The following is a 20,845-nucleotide window of genomic DNA, read 5'->3' as shown; positions in this document are numbered from 1 at the left end:
TTGTGAAGCAAGTTAAGATTAATATTGGATAGGTAGTTAAAGAATTTCAGTTTTATGTATGACCCATGTTTTTTCCGAGGAGCAGTGCATGTGTAAGAAACTGTTAGTAGAAGGGGAATTTAACTGCAATTGCTGTATAAATCTCCTATAAAATATATTAATTTTGACAACAAGATTGTGTATATTTTTCTTTTTGATGATAGCCCCTTGATTTTGGAGTAACATTCTTTATTTTAATTTAAGGTGCATTTCTTTTTGGCATTTTCTCTTGGATATAGAGATAATTACTTCACGTGTGATTAAAGCATTTATTTTTTTCTTCCTAGGCTATGTCTGTGCAATGGCTCTAGGATGCATCAGTTTAGTTTTGTTTTGCTATATTTTTCTTTTGTAGGTTATCCAAGGATGTTTTTGGTTATTTGGAACTGTCATACTCAAGTATTTGACGTCTAAAATCTTTGGTATTGCAGATGATGTAAGTGTATTTTTGCTTAAACTTGGAAGACTTGAAATAAATCAAACAGGCTAAGAATGAATTACTAGAGTTGTTAAAGTACCACTATTTAAGCCAAATTCTAAGGTGAAGTCTATTCACCTGTTATTTTATCTATTTACTATAATAGAGAGTAAATATGACTGTGTCTGTAGTCCATTCTCCAAAATTAATTTCTTGACATAACTCTCATATTTTATTGGTCTTTCTATATCACAAAGATTTTAAAATTTTAAAGTAAGAAAGCTCTAGAGACTTAAGCTCAAATTTTAAGGCCTCTACAGTCATTTTTCTCTTGTTTCTTTATAATCCCCTTTTGTAACAGATAAAGATGCCATCTTCAGAGACTCTTAAAGAATAGATCATATAACTTATTCTCTTTTTCTTCCAGTTTTCTAGTCAATGCTTGTGAAAGGTTTGTAGGTAATTTAATCCAAGTTAGTCTTATTAAGAGACATTTTTATTATTGTTATTGGTTTTGCTTTTTTTTGGTATTTGGGTAGGAGAGAAAATAAAATGAGAAGAATTCTGCTTTATAACTGTAGAGATTCACTCTATCTATAATTTTGTATTGCCTATTTTATTTTGATGTTTTGGTAAGCACATTAATTAAATTAAAAGAGAGAGCAGGACACCAGCCAACATGGAAAGAGTAAAGTAAGCCACATTTTTTTTTCTGTAATTTATTTTAATTGATGGTCTTTCTTCCTTCTGTATTAGATTAAAGTTGTGGTTTTGAAACTGAGGTCTGTGAAGTTCTGGGACTTCAAGGACTCTTTGGTGGGGTCCATCTATTCTCAGTCCCCCTGCCAGCCCCTCTTCACCCAGGATAGTCTTGCTTTAATCTCTTACATAGTCGACATTTATACATGTTTTCATATGAACAAAGGAATTGTTTGCTTAAAAAAGATGGAAAACAATGGGCTATTAAAGGGGTGGTCTACAACCTGTGAAAGACATTTTAAAAGTTTAAAAGCATAGTCTAAAATGCATTTATTTATTCATTCATTCAATGTACCTGCTATGTGCCTGGTAGTAGAATGCATCCTAGAGATACAGAACTGAATAAGACATGGTCTAGTGGGAGACAGGGACAATTTCTAGCAACTATAATACAGTGTAATGAAAGCTCTGATAAAAATAAGTACAGAGTGGGACTTCCCTGGTGGTCCAGTGGTTAAGACTCCATGCTTCCACTGCAGGGGGCACAGGTTCTACCCCTGGTCAGGCAACTAAAGATCCTGCATGCCACATGGCATGACCAAAAATAAAATAAAATATAAAATTTTAAAAATTCAAAATGTATTTTTAAAAAATTCATTAAAAAAAATAAGTATAGAGTGCTGCAGGAATACACAGGGAGAGTCAGGGAAGGCTCCTAGAAGTCAACTGTGAAGATGAGCACTAAGTGGTGATTGAGTCAGCCAGGAGGCAGAGAATGAGCAGGAAGAAAAGGGGAAGAGCCCATGTCCTGGGTTTATGGAATCTGTCTACTCACTGGGGGAAGACAAGCTGGTTAGAGTTTTAATTCAGGTTAAAGTGACTATTGTCATTTCTATCACAGCCTGATGTTGCACCAGGGCCAAAAAAAAAAAAAAAAAAAAAGCTGTAAAAAGTTATTTCCAAATCAGAAATAAGTTAGTTGCAGCTTTAGTATTTCTAGAAATCTGTAACATTGATCAAGGACATCAATGTTATAAATAAATACTTAATTTTAACATTGGTCAAAGGAAGAGAATGGCAAGGCCACACGGCTCTTGAGAAGCATTTACACCCACCCTTCTCTGTTAATTACACACACACTTCCTGTCCTTTAGGAACCCAGCGAGGCATTTCTCGGTCTATCCTGGATTTCCCATCCTTGCTCGTATCAACATTTTTCGTGGTAAAATCCTGATGTTGTATACCAGGGAAGCTCAGTACTAAGTACCCCAAGGTTTTTATTGGGGGCTGGTAACATAAGCATCCTCTGCCTAGCACGTTATCAAAATTCCAAACTCCCAGAAAGAATGTAGGTGTTCAGTATAAGCCACTATTATCATTTAGGGTGATGGGAGCCTTCCGGAATTCAAGTTCCCTTATGCCAGCTAAGGGTCAACCTTGCAAGCAGGTTTTTCAAAGGATCCCCTTCAGACCTACTATGTTAACTCTCATCTGAACAGCAAGTTTGTCTCATCTTTTCCTTTCTGCCATGCCCACCTTGGATCTCCCATGAATATGCATACCGCCTCCCAGTCAGTCATAGATTTGTAGAGAGCTTGGGCTCTCTTGGATCCACCAGCATCTGTGGACAACTTTCCAGTGCACCAGGGATGTGAGAACTTGTCTCCTGTCATTGGTTGTCTCCTTTTCAGAATCTCTGTAAAATGTCTAGCTAGTCTGCCAGTCTACTGTTCACCAAACGAGTACTGTAACCCTAAGCTGGCAGAGCTGTGAACTTCCGCCTTTCATTTCCTCCTGAGTTTGATGCTTTTACTGATGGTGCATAAATTTTTTGCTCTGCCCCCAAACAAGTCAGCTCCTTGCAGTAGCAAAGGTTCTGCTTTTCATGGCCAACCCCACCCGGGTAGGACCGTTGGGCTGACCAAGCTGGGTCAAGCAGAGGTGATGTAATGGTGGGAGGGAGCGGCCAAAGCAACAATGCCACAGACTCCCACTATTTCCACCCAGAGCTCATCAGTTTTTTTTTTGGTTTTTTTGGCTGCATAGGGTCTTCGTTGCTGTGCGTGGGCTTTCTCTAGTTACGGCAAGCAGGGACTACTTTTCGTTGCGGTGTGCGGGCTTCTCATTGCAGTGGCTTCTCTTGTTGGCGGAGCACGGGCTCTAGGCACGTGGACTTCAGTAGTTGCAGCATGAAGCCTCAGTAGTTGTGGCACGTGGGCCCTAGAGCATGCGGGCTTCAGTACTTGTGGCACATAGGCTTAGTGGTTGTGGTTTGCAGGCTCTAGAGGGCAGGCTCAGTAGTTGTGGCGTTGCTCCACGGCATGTGGGATCTTCCCGGACCAGGGCTCGAACCCGTGTCCCCTGCATTGGCAGGCGGATTCTTAACCACTGCTCCACCTGGGAAGTCCCTCATCAGTTTTTTTGTGAATGCATGTTTCTCCATTTGTTTTCCTTTTGATCAATTACTTGATCCTAATATGGTTTTTGATAGTTTTGTCCAATTTCATAGTTGTTATATTGAAAGAGGGGATTTACTAACTTCTTCCTCTGCCATATCTGGAAGTCCCCATATTCATTGATTTTTGTGTGTTGATCCAGCCTTATATTTCTCAGATAACCTCACTTGTTTACAATGTATTAGTTTTTCTAAATATTGCTGGATTTGGTTGGCGAATATTTTTAAGGACTTTTGCTGATATTTATGGGGATATTAGTCTGTAGTTTTATTTTCTTGTAATGTTTTTGCCTGGTTTTAGTTTCAAGGTAATGCAGCCTTCCAGAATTATTGGGAAATGTTCAATCGCCTATTTTTAATGAGAATTTATATAGAATCGATATTATGTCTTCCTTAAAGGTTTGTTAGAATTCGACAGTGAAGCCCTCAGGATCTGGAGTTTTGTTCATGGGAGATTTTTCTACTACAAATCCACTTTCTGTAGGAATCTATTGGTGTTTTATGTCTTTAGAGGAAACTCACCCATTTCATATATATCATCAAATTAAAAAAAAATTATTGTAGAATTCAGTTAGCGAAAAAGTCTTATTGAAATTTTTTGCATATATGTGAATTGTCTTTTATGCTCTTTAATTTTCCTTATTTGGATTTGATATTATATTAATCTGTAAAGACCTGCTTTTTATTTTTTTGCTATTTTTTCTACTTTCTATTTATTATATTAATATTTTCAAAGTACCACTTCTTTAAAGTCTTCCTTGGTTTTCTTGTATTGCTCTTTGTAATTGAATTCTGTCACCCTCATTTCTTGTCTTCTCATTTCTTTGGGATTGTTCTGTAGCATTTTCTGATGCTTGAGGGAAAGTGCTTGGCTCTTGTTTTCACCTCTCTTATTTTCTGATAAATGCATTTTAAATCTATAAATTTCCCTCTAAGTAGTACTTTTTTGTGTGTCTTACAAATTAACTATTTTGCGACTTTCTTTTTAACCTAAAAAGTTTTATGTTATTTAGTTTCTAGCTGAAAGGATTTTTAAAGCCATTCCTAGTTACCATTTTCCAATTTTGCTGCATTTATGATTGGAAAAAAATAATTTGCATTATATAAATTCATTGAGATTTATTGTGGCATAGGATGTGAACATTAAAAAAATCTTTACTTGGGTTTGAGGGTAACATATAGTCTCTCTTTGTGAAGTTTGTATTTTCTGTTTGTGAGCTTATTAATATTGTTCAGATTTTATGTTAACATTTATCTGCTTTTTCTACTTTAGAGGGAAATTAACATTTCCAATGAACACTGTCAACTTTTTCTTCCTACAGAGTTTTTCAGTTGTTCTTCTATACACTTTGAATCTATACTGTTAATTGCAAATTGCAAATATTATATGTTCATAATATGTATAACCTTGCTTTGCTGTTTGCTTTATCAGCATATAATGTCATTTTGTTGTCTTTTTTCATATATTTTTGTTTGAATTTAGTTTTGTGAGACATCACAGTAGCTAACCCAGATTTCTTTGGTTCATTTTATCTGGTATATCTTGTTCTCTTTGTCTGTTTTCAACCTTTCTGCGTACTTTTAAGTTTGTCTTTTGTAGACAATATGATATTGAATTTTTCCCCTTAAATCCAACTTGAGCATCTGTCCTTTAGTTAGTGAATTTAACCTCTTTACATTTATGGCAGTTATCATTATATTAGGACTTACTTCTTTCATTTTATTTGAGATTTTCCAAACATTTTACTTTCTTTTTAGATTCTTTTCCTTTTCAGTGGTTAGGTACTTTGTGTATTTTAGACCTATGTACTCTCCCTCCTATTGATTTCTTAAACTTATCAGAATACATTTCTTCCCCAGGAGACAGAGCATTTGAGATTCTTCAGCATATCCCACCACCCTTTATAGTTCCTACTCACTCCCTGACCCCCTACTTCATTTAGGTATCGTTTAGGGTTTTAGCCATGATGTGTTTCAGTTATGATTTATCCCCTTTTCTATGGTTCTTGCTCTTCTTGCTCTTTTAGACAATAATGAATTGAAAGTTTGGCAAATGTTTTCTCATTTGTTAAATGAAAATAATTCCAGCTTCCTCACATGGCTTCTTGTGGGAAGTAAGTTAGGTGATATAAGTGTGAGCACTTGGTGACATGTGAAGAATTACACAGTTGCTGATTGTGAGGCAAAAGTGTGTTTTATTCCAAGGCCTGCCCATTTTCTACTTCTTTCAAAAAGTCTTTTCCAACCGCTTTTCAGAAATCTGAATTAACGTTTGCTTTGCTTTGCTCTATCACACGCTGTCCCTTCGTGATTGACAGATGCCTGTGTGTGTTACCAAGCCTACTGGATACTGTGTAGTGTATTTCACCAGGTTTAACACCTTGAGCAGGGAAAACCCAAGGGTAAAAACCTTTGGAATGTTGATGATGGAGCGTGGACAGCAGGGAGTTGTTGGAGCTATCACTTGTCAGCAGTAGAAGGGAGACTGTGAAGTTGGAGGGTCCAGAAGTAGCCAGGTGTGGGAACAGCGAGCTCTGTCATGCAGTGGAAACTATTTTTAGGTACTATTAAGGTTAAAATGCATTATTACAATATACAGCATAATCTAATGGTACCTCCCTTTATTCCTTACTAGGCTCATATTGGCAACTTATTAACATCAAAATTCTTCAGTTACAAGGATTTTGACACTTTATTGTATACCTGTGCAGCGGAGTTTGATTTTATGGAGAAGGAGGTAAGATGTGATTTCTCCTTTCTTTCCTTAGGTTTTGGTCCATTCATTTTTCATAAAGGGTGCTCCTGTTATTCAGACTCTTACCTCTGTGCTCTTATCTCAGTTTGAAGGAAAAGGAAAACCTGGCGGCTTAAAGGAAGATATTCCTATTTACATTAGTACAGCTTCCTGAAATATATGGTCTTTTCTTATTTTGATAATTTAGAAACATGCATTCAGTCTAGCAATAGTTTTTAGGATTGAGTAAACACAGAGGCATTTCAAGTCGCCTCTTTTTAGGGATAGCATTAGTTCAGTGAAGCTCTCAAGCTTTTAAGTTTCCACTCACTTTGTGGTTGTTTGTTTGAATGATCTCATTGCTTTGGAATATCATTGAGTATAAGTTTTTCATTCCAACAACATTTTGTTCCTAAAACTGTATTCAGGTGTTTAGAAGGAAGCCAGCAAGTAGTTTAGTGGATAGTGAGACAGAAGTCTGTGATATTACTTGATGTTCTTGAACAAGTGACTCTCATTCTTTGAGTTGTAGCTTACTAGTTTCTGGTAGTATGCTACAGATAGATATTGTGAGGACGAAAGGAGATACATAGGAAAGTACTTTGATATTTTAAGATATTTTATATTAAATACCATTTTGCAATACTTTATGAGCTAGTTTGGTTCAACAGACATGTGTATATATATGCCTTTTTTTCACACCACCCATGTGGCCCCGATTTATGATGATATTTTATTATCTGTCAGACATTTTTCTTCAAAGCTGTGTGTGTGTATATATATGGAAGTGGCCAACAGTCCTCTGCTGACACATTCATCTTCCCCGATCCCCACTGGGTCAGCCCATGTCCTAAATTACAGACCAGTGGAGGAGGGTGCAGCACGCAGCAGACTTTTACCAACCAGACATTCCGAGTTGAGCGTGTCCTGCAGATGTACTGTTTCCTCCAGTGACCTATCAGTCTTCATTTCCTGTGTTCTGGCAAATGGTTTTGACACATAATGGCTGATAAAAAGTGTACAAATGATAGTGTTGAACCTGCTGAAAGAAACTAAGGAAAAGTATCTTGCAAGGCTTTAAAATGCATGCTTTATAGCAGATCAAGACTCTTTCAAGGAGGTGGTAAAGGAAGTAGAGTATAGACATCAGCAGAGAAATGAGGACTCAGTGGAAATCCTTTAACATTATTGAGGATATACACGCCGTTACAGCCTGAGAGTATGAACCATCAGTTATGTGATAGAAGAAATTGTTTATTGAGGCATAAGATGCCTTCAGTCATTTTGAAGAAAATGGCAAAGCTGTGTCCAGCCTGCCATTCCTCATCTCCATAGGTACCTTCACAGGGACGATGCTGTAGAGACAGAGCACGGTGCCAGTTCAGAGAGGGCATCTCTTGTATGGTACGTCCATATAGTGGGGAAGAGGGAACAATTTAACATGATATCATACCGATATGGAAAGACACTTAAGATGTATAATGGGATGAGCAAAATGGTCCGATCTTATTGACCTATAATTAGCACACATAGAATAAAGTGTAAGAGACCAAAATTTTAACAGTGGTTTTTTTTGGTGGAGAGATAATCAGTGATTAACTTTTTTTGTAATTTGCATCTTCTAAATTTTCTATAATAATCATATTTTAATTGTATTGTGCTACTAAAAAGAAAGTTAAAACAGTGAGGGGGATCTTTGCTTTTTAGATATGAAAATGGAAAGCAATAATATTTAAAGTACAAGGATACCAAAACAGGAACATTAGGACCAAAACCAGACAATGCTGGATAGACCCATGTGTAGGTACTTAACTATGTTTATGTGTATGTACTTAGTATGAAGTGAAGAGAGCACCACATAATATATCAATAAATGGTTAAAAGATGCATTGTTTCATGAATATTATTTGAAAAATTGAATTGAGGTGGGGAGTCAGCTTAAGGCCTTGTATCATATTATACACCAAACTTCAGTTAATGTGTTAAATATAAATGAAGCCTGAAAAATTAATCTGAGAAAAATTTGAATGAATATTAACTTCATTATTAATGAGCATAATACAAGTGCAAAACATATATGAGAATGATTAATAGATTTGTCTGCATGTAACTTAAAACATCTGTACATTAAGTATTATAAAAATTAAAAAGGAAATGACTAACTGGGATGATTCTTGGAATAAATATAATAAATGAAACTAGAGATTAATATAATTAGTATAGGAGCTTGTTCAAATCAATAAAAAAAGTTACCAAGGGCTCTCACCCTTTCCCAGCACCAAAAACACATCCCCCCTCCACCCTCCCCCCCGACATATGCAGAAATGAGCAAATGTGAACATACAATCCATCCGGGAGGAAATGCTGATAACTGATTAAAATGTGAAATTCATTGTCTCCTTTATTTTTTCTCCATTTTCTAGTTTTCACAATGAGCATATGTAACTTAGAATAAAATCAACAATTACAAGAAGTATTAAAATAAAAGAACTTACAGTTCTAATAGAACACACACACACGTGCATACATCTCTCACTGTGTGGTTTGCATTTATTCTGTGCATACCCTCTCTCTGGTGTATCTTTTGGCATTGAGGAAGTTTTATAATTTTGTTTCCTTTATATTAATACTTATATATGTTAACCTTAGTCCCTTCTATCGGTTTCCTCCTGAGAGTTATACTGAACTTAGCTAGTCGTTTCTTGCCCCATGCCTATTCCCACCCATTTCTAATTTATTGTAATACTATAATCAGGGAGATTATTTTACTTCTTATATACTCTCCCCCTTTTACCCCATTTTTAAGAGTCCCATTGTATCTTCATTGTCAGCACGTATAACCTCCCATACTCTTCTGTCATCTTTATATCCCTGTCATTGTCGTAGTTCTGTAGATCATTGTTTTTATTGTACACTATGAGTTGTAGGATCGAAGAACACATTTCTTGGCTGTGTGAAGATTACTCTCCAGTGGATTCCTCAGGAAGGGCTCATGGGAGCAGTAATCCCTGAATTTTTACATGCTCAAAATATTTTATCAGTGGCTTTTATGTGTGAAGGTCAGTTTGGCTAGATACAAAATCTTTGGCTCACCTATCTTTCCTTGAGAATCCTAAATAAATTACTATCTTCTGGTCTAAAGTGTTGCTGTGAAAATCTGATGCTAATATGATTTTCTTTTTAAAAGAAATATTTAAAAAACACCTTTTAAATAAACTTTTGGAATATAATGTTAAAATTGTTTGAACTCCTTATTAAATTTTGTTAAATACTTTTAACTCAATTTTGACATACTTCCTTTTTAAACTAAACATCTGTATCTTACTACTTTTCTTATATTTATTGTTAACTGTTATTAGCAAATGTCTAACTTTTAAAATAATAAAATAATTTTAGGGGACTTCCTTGGTGGTCCAGTGGTTAAGACTGCGCTTCCACTGTAGGGGGCATGGGTTTGATCCCTGGTTGGGGAACTAAAATCCCGCATGCCATTCAGTGCGGCCAAAAAAGTAAATAAAATTTGAAAGTTTAGATCTATAAAAAATAGTTTTAGTTATGACTTTTGTGTAGGTTAAAACGTAACTTAAAAATTACAAAACAGAAATATATTTATTATTTTAAAATAATAACATGCAAATGTTTATAAAGGTAAATAGTAAAATGAAAACATAAAAGTTCTTTTTAATGGAATTTCTAACTCATGAAGAATGCATTTTGTATAATGAATTATGAAAATTACTTGTCTAATACAGAATAGTGAGAAAATTGGACTAAGGAGAGGGAAATCAGAAAATGCTACTTACTGTATACTTTGTAGAATTAAAATGTACCAGCATTTTTAATATGGTTGAAGCTAGATTTCTCTTTATAAACATATTGGGGAAGGCATACATCATTTTACTTAATGATGTAAGATTATTTTTCTGAGGGAAAGTGTTGGTAATAAGCAAATCAATTGCAATTTAGAAATTTCAAGCCCAGGTTTGTTTAAGACTGTGATCTCAAATTATCGAGAGGTGTATAGAATTACAATGTGTGGGGCTTTTTTAATAAAAAAAATTTTTCTGTAGTTTTTTATCTGTTACCAAAGAAACGTAAAAATGTTTTTATTCCTCTTATAAACATTAGTCATTATTGTGTGTGTGTGTGTGTATCTGGAGATCATGGTTATGATTTTTATCCCAGATAAAATGCACAGTAAAGCTCATGTCATTTAAAGGAGTTCTGCTGACCCTAGGTGAATAATAAGTTATGCTCTCTAGTTAGAAAAGTAGTGTGCAGAAGTGAACAGTAGTCTTTCTAGTCATGTTTTACAAGTGTTTGGGAACTGTATTTGTTAGTGTTTTCAACTCAACATTTTGGGCAAGTTCGTTTCTATGGAAATGCATCTTCATTTTTACAATGGGAGTCAGTGAGTAGATTGGACCCTAGATGGGTGAATGCTTATGTTTCTTTACTAACATGTTTTAAAATTCACTTGGATCATGATTTGAAATTTCATTTGAAATCATCTTTTCTTCTAACAAAACATCTCTTTGAATTTCAGACTCCACTGAGGTATACAAAGACATTATTGCTTCCAGTTGTTCTTGTCGTGTTTATTGCAGTCGTTAGAAAGGTAGGTCTATCACTTAAGAGCACTTTCTCATAATAGAACATTTTCTTATTTCTTCATTTCTTGTGTAGTTACATATACTAGGCTACATGTTAATCTAATACAATATTTTATATAGATTTATTGAAACACATTCTGTATTTTCTTACTAATAGCCTTTGATGAACATTTATAAGCCTTAAAAACATTGTGCTAGTTGCCAGCATAAAGTAGATCTAGGGAAAGGATGCTCAAGTTTTGATAGTCATGTATTTTGAAAGATAGGATCAGAGGAACCATATTGACACAGATACAATTGTTTTTGCTTATGTGAATTATTACTGATTCACTTTTAACTTTTATGTAATATTTCTTTAAAATATTTAATATATGCCTTTCTAAGTCATTTGTGCAGTATTCATTAACTTCTGGATAGAGTTTATTATTAATCAAAAGGAAAAAATAGAATATTAACAGTGTATTACTAAACTTGATAAAATAGACTCCCGACTTGACTTTGATAATGAAATTTTAAGTCCACATATAAATCAGGCCAGGGAAGTTCCAATCTTCAGTAAAGAGTGATGTAATAGTCCCTCCTTTTTTCTTTTAAGAGTTGGTGAACTCTGTAAGTACAGGTGTTTTAAGAGAATGAATTGGGGTTAGTCTGTAATCAAAATGATAGACCCTAAAAGTTTCTTGATTTGTAGCTATTATTTTTGTGTTAGTACAGTGTCATATATTTGTAGAATATTCTGTACTATAATTATTATTTACATCATATGTTTATAATCTCCCAAAGCATTTCATATACCTTATTTCAATTGGTTCTTCAACAGCATTATGGGGTACACAGATATTATTATTTCCATTTTGACAAGTGCAAAATTATAAGGTCAGAGAGGTTATGACCAGCCTCACATCATGTCCGTTAAAAAAGCAAGGGAAGAGTGAGAATCAGACTGTACCTTTACCCCCCCCCCCCGCATTGAGTGTTGTATAGTATTCAGCTTTGTAGTCTCACAGCCCTTTTTAAATCTTGTCTGTTTATGGTTAGTCAGTTTCTGCTGTATGCCAGGCTCTGTGCTCTTTGCTTCCTTTGCTTTCTTTATGTGGGTGGGCACCCAGTAGGTAATAAAAAAATACTAGATGTTGGCAATCCAGAATGTATTAAAAAGATAGCAACCTGGATGGCTAGAGATGATGAAAATGACTAGATTGGGGTCAAAGAGAGTGGGATGTTTGATGTAAAGAAGAAAGACTTAAATGGGAAGAGGATAATTCTTGTCAAAGACTTAAAAGGCTACCACTTGGAAATAAGATTATACTCATTTTGGCTCCTTAATATTATGGCCAATTCTAGGAGTTAGGGCTTTTGACCAGCGTTGATCTGGACTGATTAGGAAAGTGTTATAGGTTTGATTCTTCCAAGGGCTGAATTAAAACCTATCAGGCAGTGTCACAGAGGACATCCACAATGGGGACAGGAGTTCAGATTAGATGACCTCCCAGTGACTGCTAAATATGAAAGCACAGTGTTTAGTTAGTTGTGCTTATCAGTCCCTGAGCCAGTTCTCCAGTTATGTGTGTGTATAATTAAGGAGAGGCATTGCCAACAACCTGGGCATGGTGGAATTCACTTAAAGGTGAATCGGAAGCCAAAAGGTCAAGTTTCAAGACCCTTCTTAGTCGTTGTCCACCTTTAGGGAGATCATTTAATCTTTCTGAGCCTGTTGCTCATTTTTAAAATGAGGATAATAAAACTTATCTGAACAGGGTTGGATATAGATATGATGAAGTACTGTACAAATGTAAGATTTTGTTGTTGTAATTACTATTTTCTGAATTACTTCTTATCTCCATACTTCTGTATTTTTAAGTAAATAAAAGTTTGAAAGTTTAGAAGATACATTATTTGAAATTTTCTTTTTCCCAATACAGCTGTTATAAAATGTTTAAAAATCTGTTTGCAGATTGTGAGTGACATGTGGGGTGTCTTAACTAAACAACAAACACATATAAGGTAAATATGCCATTAATGATTTTGTTGCCTCCTCTGTTTATTAAGTAGTTATTTACGGTATATTAATTTTATAGTTACATGTTTTACACTCAACATTTGTTAATTGGTGTTTCGATTGTTGCCATCCCCCTTCTCCGCTTTTCTCATCATTCCCCATTTGTGTAGAGCTCAGCACATCACTTGTTCATTCCCCAAATCCCATCCAGTATGATCTGACTGTAGCCCTATACTAATCTATACTTGAAGGATACAGCTTTGTGCTTCAGTTTGGCAGGGAAAACAAATTACTCTGTTGATGGTTTTAGGACCAATGGACAGCTTTTTGAGAGAAGAGCAGGGAAATGTAAAAGTGGACCCACACCTCATTTTTACATAAAATAAATTCCAGATGGAGCAAAGATTTAAATATAGAAAAGAAAAATGAAGCTCTCAAATAAACCAAGAGATTATTTTTATAATTTTAGGGTTAGAGACGCCTTGTTAAGTATGACATAAAGCCTGTAAGCTAGAAAGAAAGATTGACAAGGTTGACCAGATAAATTCTTTGGTTTGGTAAAATACTGTAAGCACTGTTTAAAGAAAAATACAACTTGGAGAAAATAGTTGCAAATTATAACAAGGGCCTAATGACCATCATACATAAAGAACTGCTATAAAGTAATAAGAAAAATACTAAAAACCCATTTGAAAAATGAGTGAAAGACTCAAATGGGCAATTGAGAAAAAAAAAAAATTCCCATTTTCCCTTTTCCGCTATACTAATGTCCCACAGATCTCCTTTCTGCTCTTTGACCATGACAAGTAGTCTCCTGCCTCTGCAGTTTTGCAGTGGTTGTACCCTAAGTCTGTAATTGTGCCTCCTGCTTTCCGCAGCCTGGCTTGGCGTGACTCACTCCTTTAATCCTTGCTTAAATGCCACCTCCTTCAAGAAGGCCTTCCTGACCATCATTTCTGAGTAGATCCCTTGTCTCCTTCCTTGTTATTCTCCACCGTCACACCCTTTTTCTTTCTCTCGGCATTTGTCACCATGTGTGCTTACATACTGATGTGTTGCCTGTGTCTCCTGAATGGGGATGGGGTCATTTCTGTTCAGTTCAATGGTTTATATGCAGTGCCTGGCACATAGGAAAGAATAGTAGTTGAGTGAGTCAAGACTTATGCATGACTTACAGATACATGAAAAAGTGCTCCGTCCCATGGTAAAGATAAAAGTGAAAGCCTTTTTACTTATCAAGTTTGTAAAAATTAATAATACCCAGTGCTTGCAAGTGTGGGAGGAAGTGGGTGGTTGGGCAGTTAGGCAATACAAGCAAAACATACAGTGGGCCTGTCCTTTAACTCTGCAGTTTCACCAGTGCAAATGTGTCCCCTAGAAATGCTCACGGAAATGCGGAGGTGATGGTACAGAGATGCCCACTGTGGTGGTGTATGTAATGTGGAAAATGCGAACAACCAAAATATCCACTAGTGCGGGATTGATTTACTTATGACCCAGTCATAAAGTGGGATTTCTTTATGGAAACACTTCATCATACATCCTTGAATTAAAAAATTACAAGACATATACATGATGATTGCACTTTTGTTTAAAATATAAAGGTTTTGTATGTGTCTTTGTACATAGGAGGGATATGGAAGGATAAAACTTGTAACTGTTAGGAGCATGGGATTAGAGGATGGAGCAAAGGAAGTTTTAATTCTAATTTCATTCTTTTGTGGGATTTTTTGGGGGAGTAGAGATGATTGAATTTGTGTGTCTATATATTTTCTTTTATAACACACAGCCTTATCTATTGTTCTTTCACCTCCAACCAGTGATAAATTAATTGCATGCACTCTTGAGACAATCCTTGTTCTCGTTTAGAAACAATTTACTGTAACTGTGCCCTTACTTCTACCTGATGCCTTTGAGGGCTGGGGAAAAGAAAAAAGCTTCTGGTATGTAATGCCAAAATTTCTCTTCAATTGAGATGAAGTTTTTTTAAGAGCTCAGAAAGGGGCTACCGTTATAACTATAGTATGCACCTCTGGAAGAGAAAGGTGGAACTTTTCACAGAAACAAAAGAGTCTTTTCAATAATAACTCAACTATAGAAGTAACTATAGAAAAGCACTGAGCTTCACGGGGCTCTCAATTCAGGTAGGATCAGAGCTTTTTGGAAAGGAGAATGGCACATCGACATTTCATTTTGCATAAGTACCAAAGTCATATGCCAATGTAAAAAGGGGAGAGGTAGGACATACATTTTAATTCTCAAGGTGTGAGTATCAGTATCTCCTTTATTCAGGGAGCTAGGGGATAAAGTAGGATAGAGACAGCATGATGAAGTAGAAAATATATTGACTCTGAAACCAGTCAATATATAGACCGGGCTTCGCCTCTTACTACCTCTGTAACCTGTTTTCCTGAGCTGCCAGTTAGGATAATAAATAGTTGTAAGATCAGAGTTAATGGAATGTAATGATCATATTAACATTTTAGGTGCTCGGTAAATGGTAACTGACAATTTTTACTTGGCGTGAAAGAAGAATAAAGGAGGATCCATTTCACTTCCTTCATTTGCCTAGTAATTTTACTGTTTGCTAACACATCAATATATTTGAAAGCAAGTCCTCAAATCAGATTGTGTGCTACCTATTCAGTTAACCTACCTTAGGGGTTAATTGAATCATTTGCTCATTCATTCAAAAAAAAAAAGATTGAACTCTATGTGCTAGGCATTGTTTTCTAGGTCTTGGAAATATATCAGTGTTTAGGATAGAGAAGGTATGTGTTATCAAGTCGCACATTTGTGTCTCTGATCCAGACTTCTCCCTTGAACTCCAGATTTATACATACGATTCCCTGTTTGTCATTTCTACTTGGGTGTCTAATGAGAATCTCAAATTTTGTGACCACAGTACTGAGCCTTAGAATGTGCTTCCCTGTCAGTACCGTTCTCCTGGATCTCCCTCATCTCATTCTGCTCCTTGCTCTCTCTTCTCCCTAATCATGCCATCTTTGTTGTTAGCCTATCAGGGAGCCTGCTACTATGAGGCTTTGCCATGTCTGTTCTCTCTGCCTGAAGTGCTCTTCTTCCCTGAGGGATCCTCAGGCTCAAACTCTCAGCTCCTTCAGGCTATGCTCAGATGTCACTCAGTTGGTGACCACACTGATAATATATGCCATCCCAGTCACCGAGCACTCCCTGCATCTTTTACCCTGTTTCCTTTTTTCCCCACAGTATTTATCGCCATGTGATGTATGTTTATTTGCTTTTTGTTTGTCTCCTTCAACTTATATGTAAATTCTGTGAGGGCACGGATTTTTTTCCATCTTGTTTACTGCTCAAGGCTCAATGAAATTGAGTGGATGGATGGATTTGTACCTGGTCCTCCTGAAGGGTTCATTTTAGTTAGGAGAGACATATGATAAATAAACCAATAAGTGAAAACTGTGTTTTCTGTGAGAAGATAAAACAGGGAAATGGAGTGGGAGTGATCAAGGTCAGGGGCATTGAATATGGGAGTCAAAGGCAGCTCTCTGATGTTTTAAGGCATAAAATTAGTCCAGTGACTGGAGCACAGTGATCAAGAGGGAACCTGGTAGGAGATGAGTTTCCAGGATGGGAGGTGGGGAACCAGATTAGGAGGACTATGTGTAGCATGGTAAGGATTTGAGAGTTTACTTTAATTACAAAAAACCCCATAGCCGATTGGAAGGTTTTAAGTAAGGGAGTGGCATGTCTGGATTCCCATTTTCAAAAGGTTGCTCTCACTGCTGTGATGAGACTCAACACGGGGTCGGGGTGCGGGAGGGGACCAGAGTGAGATGTGGGGAGGATATATGGGCCTATAAAAGATGCATCCTTTCTTAGGAAATTAAAACTGTCAAGCAAAGGTAAAGCTGGCATTATGTGGCTATTTTTATATTCCAGAGCTGCTGCTGAAAAAAAATCTTGTGTGTGGCTTCCTAAATTGTCTCTAAAGCAGCTAGAATTTACGGCAGAGCTGAGGGACTGCTGAGGACAGGAAGTAGGGGTATGGGACTGTGAGGGCTGCAGAGTTTCTTTTCACTCCCTGCTTTGCCAGGTTATATTACCAGTGAGGTACCTGATACACAGCCAGCGAGCCTTGTTGGCCTAATAAATATCCGTGTAGTCAGATATGGGATATGCAAAAGAAACTTTTAAAAGACTGTAGCACCAGTTTTGGTTTATAACTTTCAGTTATTTTGATTTACATGTATGTGTCCTGAGGGCATATTACAGAAGTTGTAAAACTCCTATTTGTAAGATAAAAATGCGCATGATTGAAGTAAGTGCTTCAGTAGTGATTCAATGATAGTATTTCTTTTTCCATTTCAGAAAACACCAATTTGATCATGGAGAGGTAAAGACTTAATATTACCAAAATTTGGCTTGTTTTAATGTTTGTATATGTTTGGATTTTTCTTTCTAGTTCCATTTTCTAACTTTATTGGTAAGTCACTAATCATCTTCAAAATAGGCCTGCATGTGTTTTTACGAGAATACTACAAACATGACCATTCATTTGTTAGAGCAATCAGGTAGGAAACTCATTTGGTCGGCTCTGATCATCCTCAAGGTAATAGCAGTTCATTGCTGGAGACCATTTAGACGCGTATGCAGAGTGTCTTTCGCATGATTAGGGATCACTTTTCTCTCTGCTCATCTTGCCCTGAGGCCTCAGAGATGTGACTGGTTGCTGTTCTCATCTCCTGGTGATTCAGCCTGGTTTTTTTTTTTTAATTGAGGTATAATTGACATATAATATTATATTAGTTTCAGATGTACAACGTAATGACTAGAATTTATATATATTGTGGAATATCACCATGATAAGTCTAGTTAACATCCATTACCATACATAGTTACTCAAATTTTTTTCTTTTTTTTTTCTTGTGAAGAGGACTTTTAATATCTACTCTCTCAGCAACAGCATGGTGACTATAGTTCATGATACTGTATTTCATATTTCCATCTGTTTCAGAAATGTGGGCTTTATTAACCCTAGGCTTGATTCTGAGCAGAATTATAGGACCACTTCCCTTAGGGACTTTATAATTTTAGCCCTCTAATAAAAGGGACAAGTTTGAAAGTGAATTTTAAGACTTTCAGAAATCAAAATATTGATTATAATATTAAATGTTATTTCAGAAATCAAAATATTGTTACTAAGAAAAAGTACCCTTTTCCATATATTCACCAATTTAACAATATATTCTTAAACTTCACAAATAGTAGGAGTAAAAATATTTTCTCTTTCTTTCAGCTGGTTTATCATGCATTGCAGCTGTTAGCATATACAGTTCTTGGTGTTTTAATTATGAGACTAAAACTCTTTTTGACGCCACACATGTGCGTTATGGCTTCCTTGATCTGCTCAAGACAGGTGAGATGATTGTTATGTTGGCATTATAGCTGCTATGATAATTTTACCCCAGCCTTTGTTATTGAGTGGCCCTAAAATAATATTAAATTACCCAAAGTTCTTTAAATTGTTTATAATTAAAGTTCTTCATGGTTTTGTACTAATCTTTCCTAAGGGGTAAGGGCCAAAGCAGATCCCTTATCCTTTTAACTTCTAAAATAGTCCTTGGTGTACAACAAACACTCATTCAGTACAGGCTGAATTCATGAATGATAACTACAGATATTGATAGAAAGCAATGATCGCACAGGGGCCCACACTCAGAAGGACTCTGCACCTAGATTGATGCTCTGCTATTGCTGTTTTGAACTTCTTAAAAAATGTCAGACAAGGAACCCACATTTTTTTTTGTTTTTTGGCTGCACCACGTGGCATGTGGGATCTTAGTTCTTGACCAGGGATTGAACCCATGCCCCCTGCAGTGGGAGCATGGAATCTCAACCACTGGACTGCCAGGAAAGTCCCAAGGAACCCACATTTTTATTTTGCACTGAGTCTGGCAAATTATGTAGGTAGGCCTGGCCTTACCCGAATCTGGGAGTAGAGCAAGTTGACAGAAGAGTTTCTTAAATCATGTCCCACCTATATTAGGCTAATGGTAGAATTGTTTTGATCCCTCAGGTTATTGTTTCTGGAACTTTTCCTTATAATTATTAGTCCTGTATCAGGGATTCTAGCAGAGACTGTATTCTTCTCTGGGAAGTTGGATGCAGGCTGGTTTGTACTAACAGTTGTCAATGTATTCTTAATTTGGTTTCAGCTATTTGGATGGCTCTTTTGCAAAGTACATCCTGGTGCTGTTGTTTTTGCTGTGTTAGCAGCCATGTCAATACAAGGTTCAGCAAATCTGCAAACCCAGTGGAATATTGTAGGGGAGTTCAGCAATTTGCCGCAAGAAGAACTTATAGAGTGGATTAAATATAGCACTAAACCAGGTAAAAAAAGGTCATATTATTTAGCTGTGGTTTTCCCTACAGTTCTACGTACAACTGCACAATCCTGAACCCAAGTTACTTTCAATCTTTCTAAGCAATCCTGCTTCTAGATTATCCAGAAAGAGAGAGATGTCAGTCTTGCTTATGTAGTTTGCAAAGGAAATGTTACATCTATTTTCTTAGTAATTTATTTCTCTATTTTACATAAATTCTAATTTTTTTCAAAGTATATCCAAAGTTTTGCATGGCACAATTTAAAATAATTTATGTTATCCTTATTTTCCTAATTAATTTTTAATCTTAGCCCTTCACATTCCTTTTTGAAATGAACTCATGGAATGTGATATTTTATTCATGTATAGAAAGAGAGGTTTTTGTTGTCATCTGAGTATCAAGTGACTGAATATTAAATCATCTTCCAGAATTCCTAGGTGCTATAAAACTTCCCTAGTCAATTTGTTACTTCTTTCCTAGAAGCAAGAAAAGACATTAAAAACAAACAAAAGAAACAGAAATCTTCAATGATAAGACATATGATGAGGCTTTATCTTCCAAGGAAAATAGTTTATCCAGGCTTGGTTGCTGACCACCATTTTATTAGCTACCTGACTTCATTCTGGTTCTGTCAGTGACTCTGTATCATGATTTGGGCCTCAACTTTTTCACCTGGGAAGTAACTGAGTTGACCAGAAGGAGACCCCTTGTCATGCTCACCAGGTGTCTTCCTAAGACCTTCCTTCCTGCTTTGCAGATGCAGTGTTTGCAGGTGCTATGCCTACAATGGCAAGTGTTAAACTCTCCGCACTTCGGCCCATTGTGAATCATCCACATTATGAAGATGCAGGTTTGAGGTTAGTACACAAATATCACATTGTTGAAAACAAATTTTTCTTACAAATAGTGAGTGAGGGAACCAGCAAAATAATGAGAAGTGTTTCAAAAGGATATGGTTAACTGGGGTTTATAGAGCTTGGGGACAAAGAATGCTGAAATAAGATGGCTAAGTTCAATTCAAACTGTTAAGGCCCCATAGGACAATAAAACTACAGTCTTTGGGGTTATCTTCTCTCCTAGGCAGTAAAAAGAAATCACCCCATGTCTGTTTTATACAGGTTACAGGGCTCCAAACACCCAGGTCCTTATTAGTTATCATCACCTTTTAAGTTCCCCAGAAGATTCACTAGCCTATAGTTTTTATTAAGGTTTTCTTATAGGCTATTTTTCTTGAATTCTGAGGAGTCAGTTGAGATGGAATCCCATTCAAAGAGGATTTTTTTCTCATTTTCACCAATATAGCCTACTAGAATGATCTTGTTTTTTTGTTTCTTTTTTTACTAATTTTTTATAAGTTAGAGTGTTGTGTTCTCTTTGTAAAGGAAATAGATTTAATTTTCATGCAATTTCTAGGTTGATCAGCTAGTCATTTCCTAAGTAATTGGTGAATCCGTATTAATATTTTGTGTAACAGCAAGACATACCTTTTATAAATAAAAAGCTTTTTCATTAAAAAATCAAT

General features: G+C 36.1%; 1 protein-coding gene across 11 annotated transcripts in view; it reads left to right on the top strand.

Annotated features, from left to right (window-relative positions):
* The window catches only part of DPY19L1 (dpy-19 like C-mannosyltransferase 1), a 259,805-nt gene that overhangs the window by 64,802 nt on the left and 174,158 nt on the right, over window positions 1-20,845 (top strand). For all 11 annotated transcript variants that reach the window (XR_003795119.1, XR_003795120.1, XR_003795117.1 and 8 more), the window contains exons 13-20: window positions 395-475; window positions 6,247-6,348; window positions 10,892-10,963; window positions 12,913-12,962; window positions 17,308-17,332; window positions 18,236-18,355; window positions 19,155-19,329; window positions 20,081-20,180. Coding sequence is in view for 1 of the 11 variants with exons in the window: in XM_029233113.1 (XP_029088946.1) it covers window positions 395-475; window positions 6,247-6,348; window positions 10,892-10,963; window positions 12,913-12,962; window positions 17,308-17,332; window positions 18,236-18,355; window positions 19,155-19,329; window positions 20,081-20,180 (725 nt within the window). In the remaining 10 variants the exon portion in view is untranslated. The remainder of the gene's footprint in view (window positions 1-394; window positions 476-6,246; window positions 6,349-10,891; window positions 10,964-12,912; window positions 12,963-17,307; window positions 17,333-18,235; window positions 18,356-19,154; window positions 19,330-20,080; window positions 20,181-20,845) is intronic.

This window comes from Monodon monoceros, unplaced genomic scaffold (genome assembly GCF_005190385.1).
Source record: "Monodon monoceros isolate NGI ecotype Baffin Bay Population unplaced genomic scaffold, NGI_Narwhal_1 Super_Scaffold_2, whole genome shotgun sequence".
Taxonomy (NCBI): domain Eukaryota; kingdom Metazoa; phylum Chordata; class Mammalia; order Artiodactyla; family Monodontidae; genus Monodon; species Monodon monoceros.
Note: the sequence above shows the minus strand (reverse complement) of the source record. Positions and strands in the feature narration are given on the sequence as shown.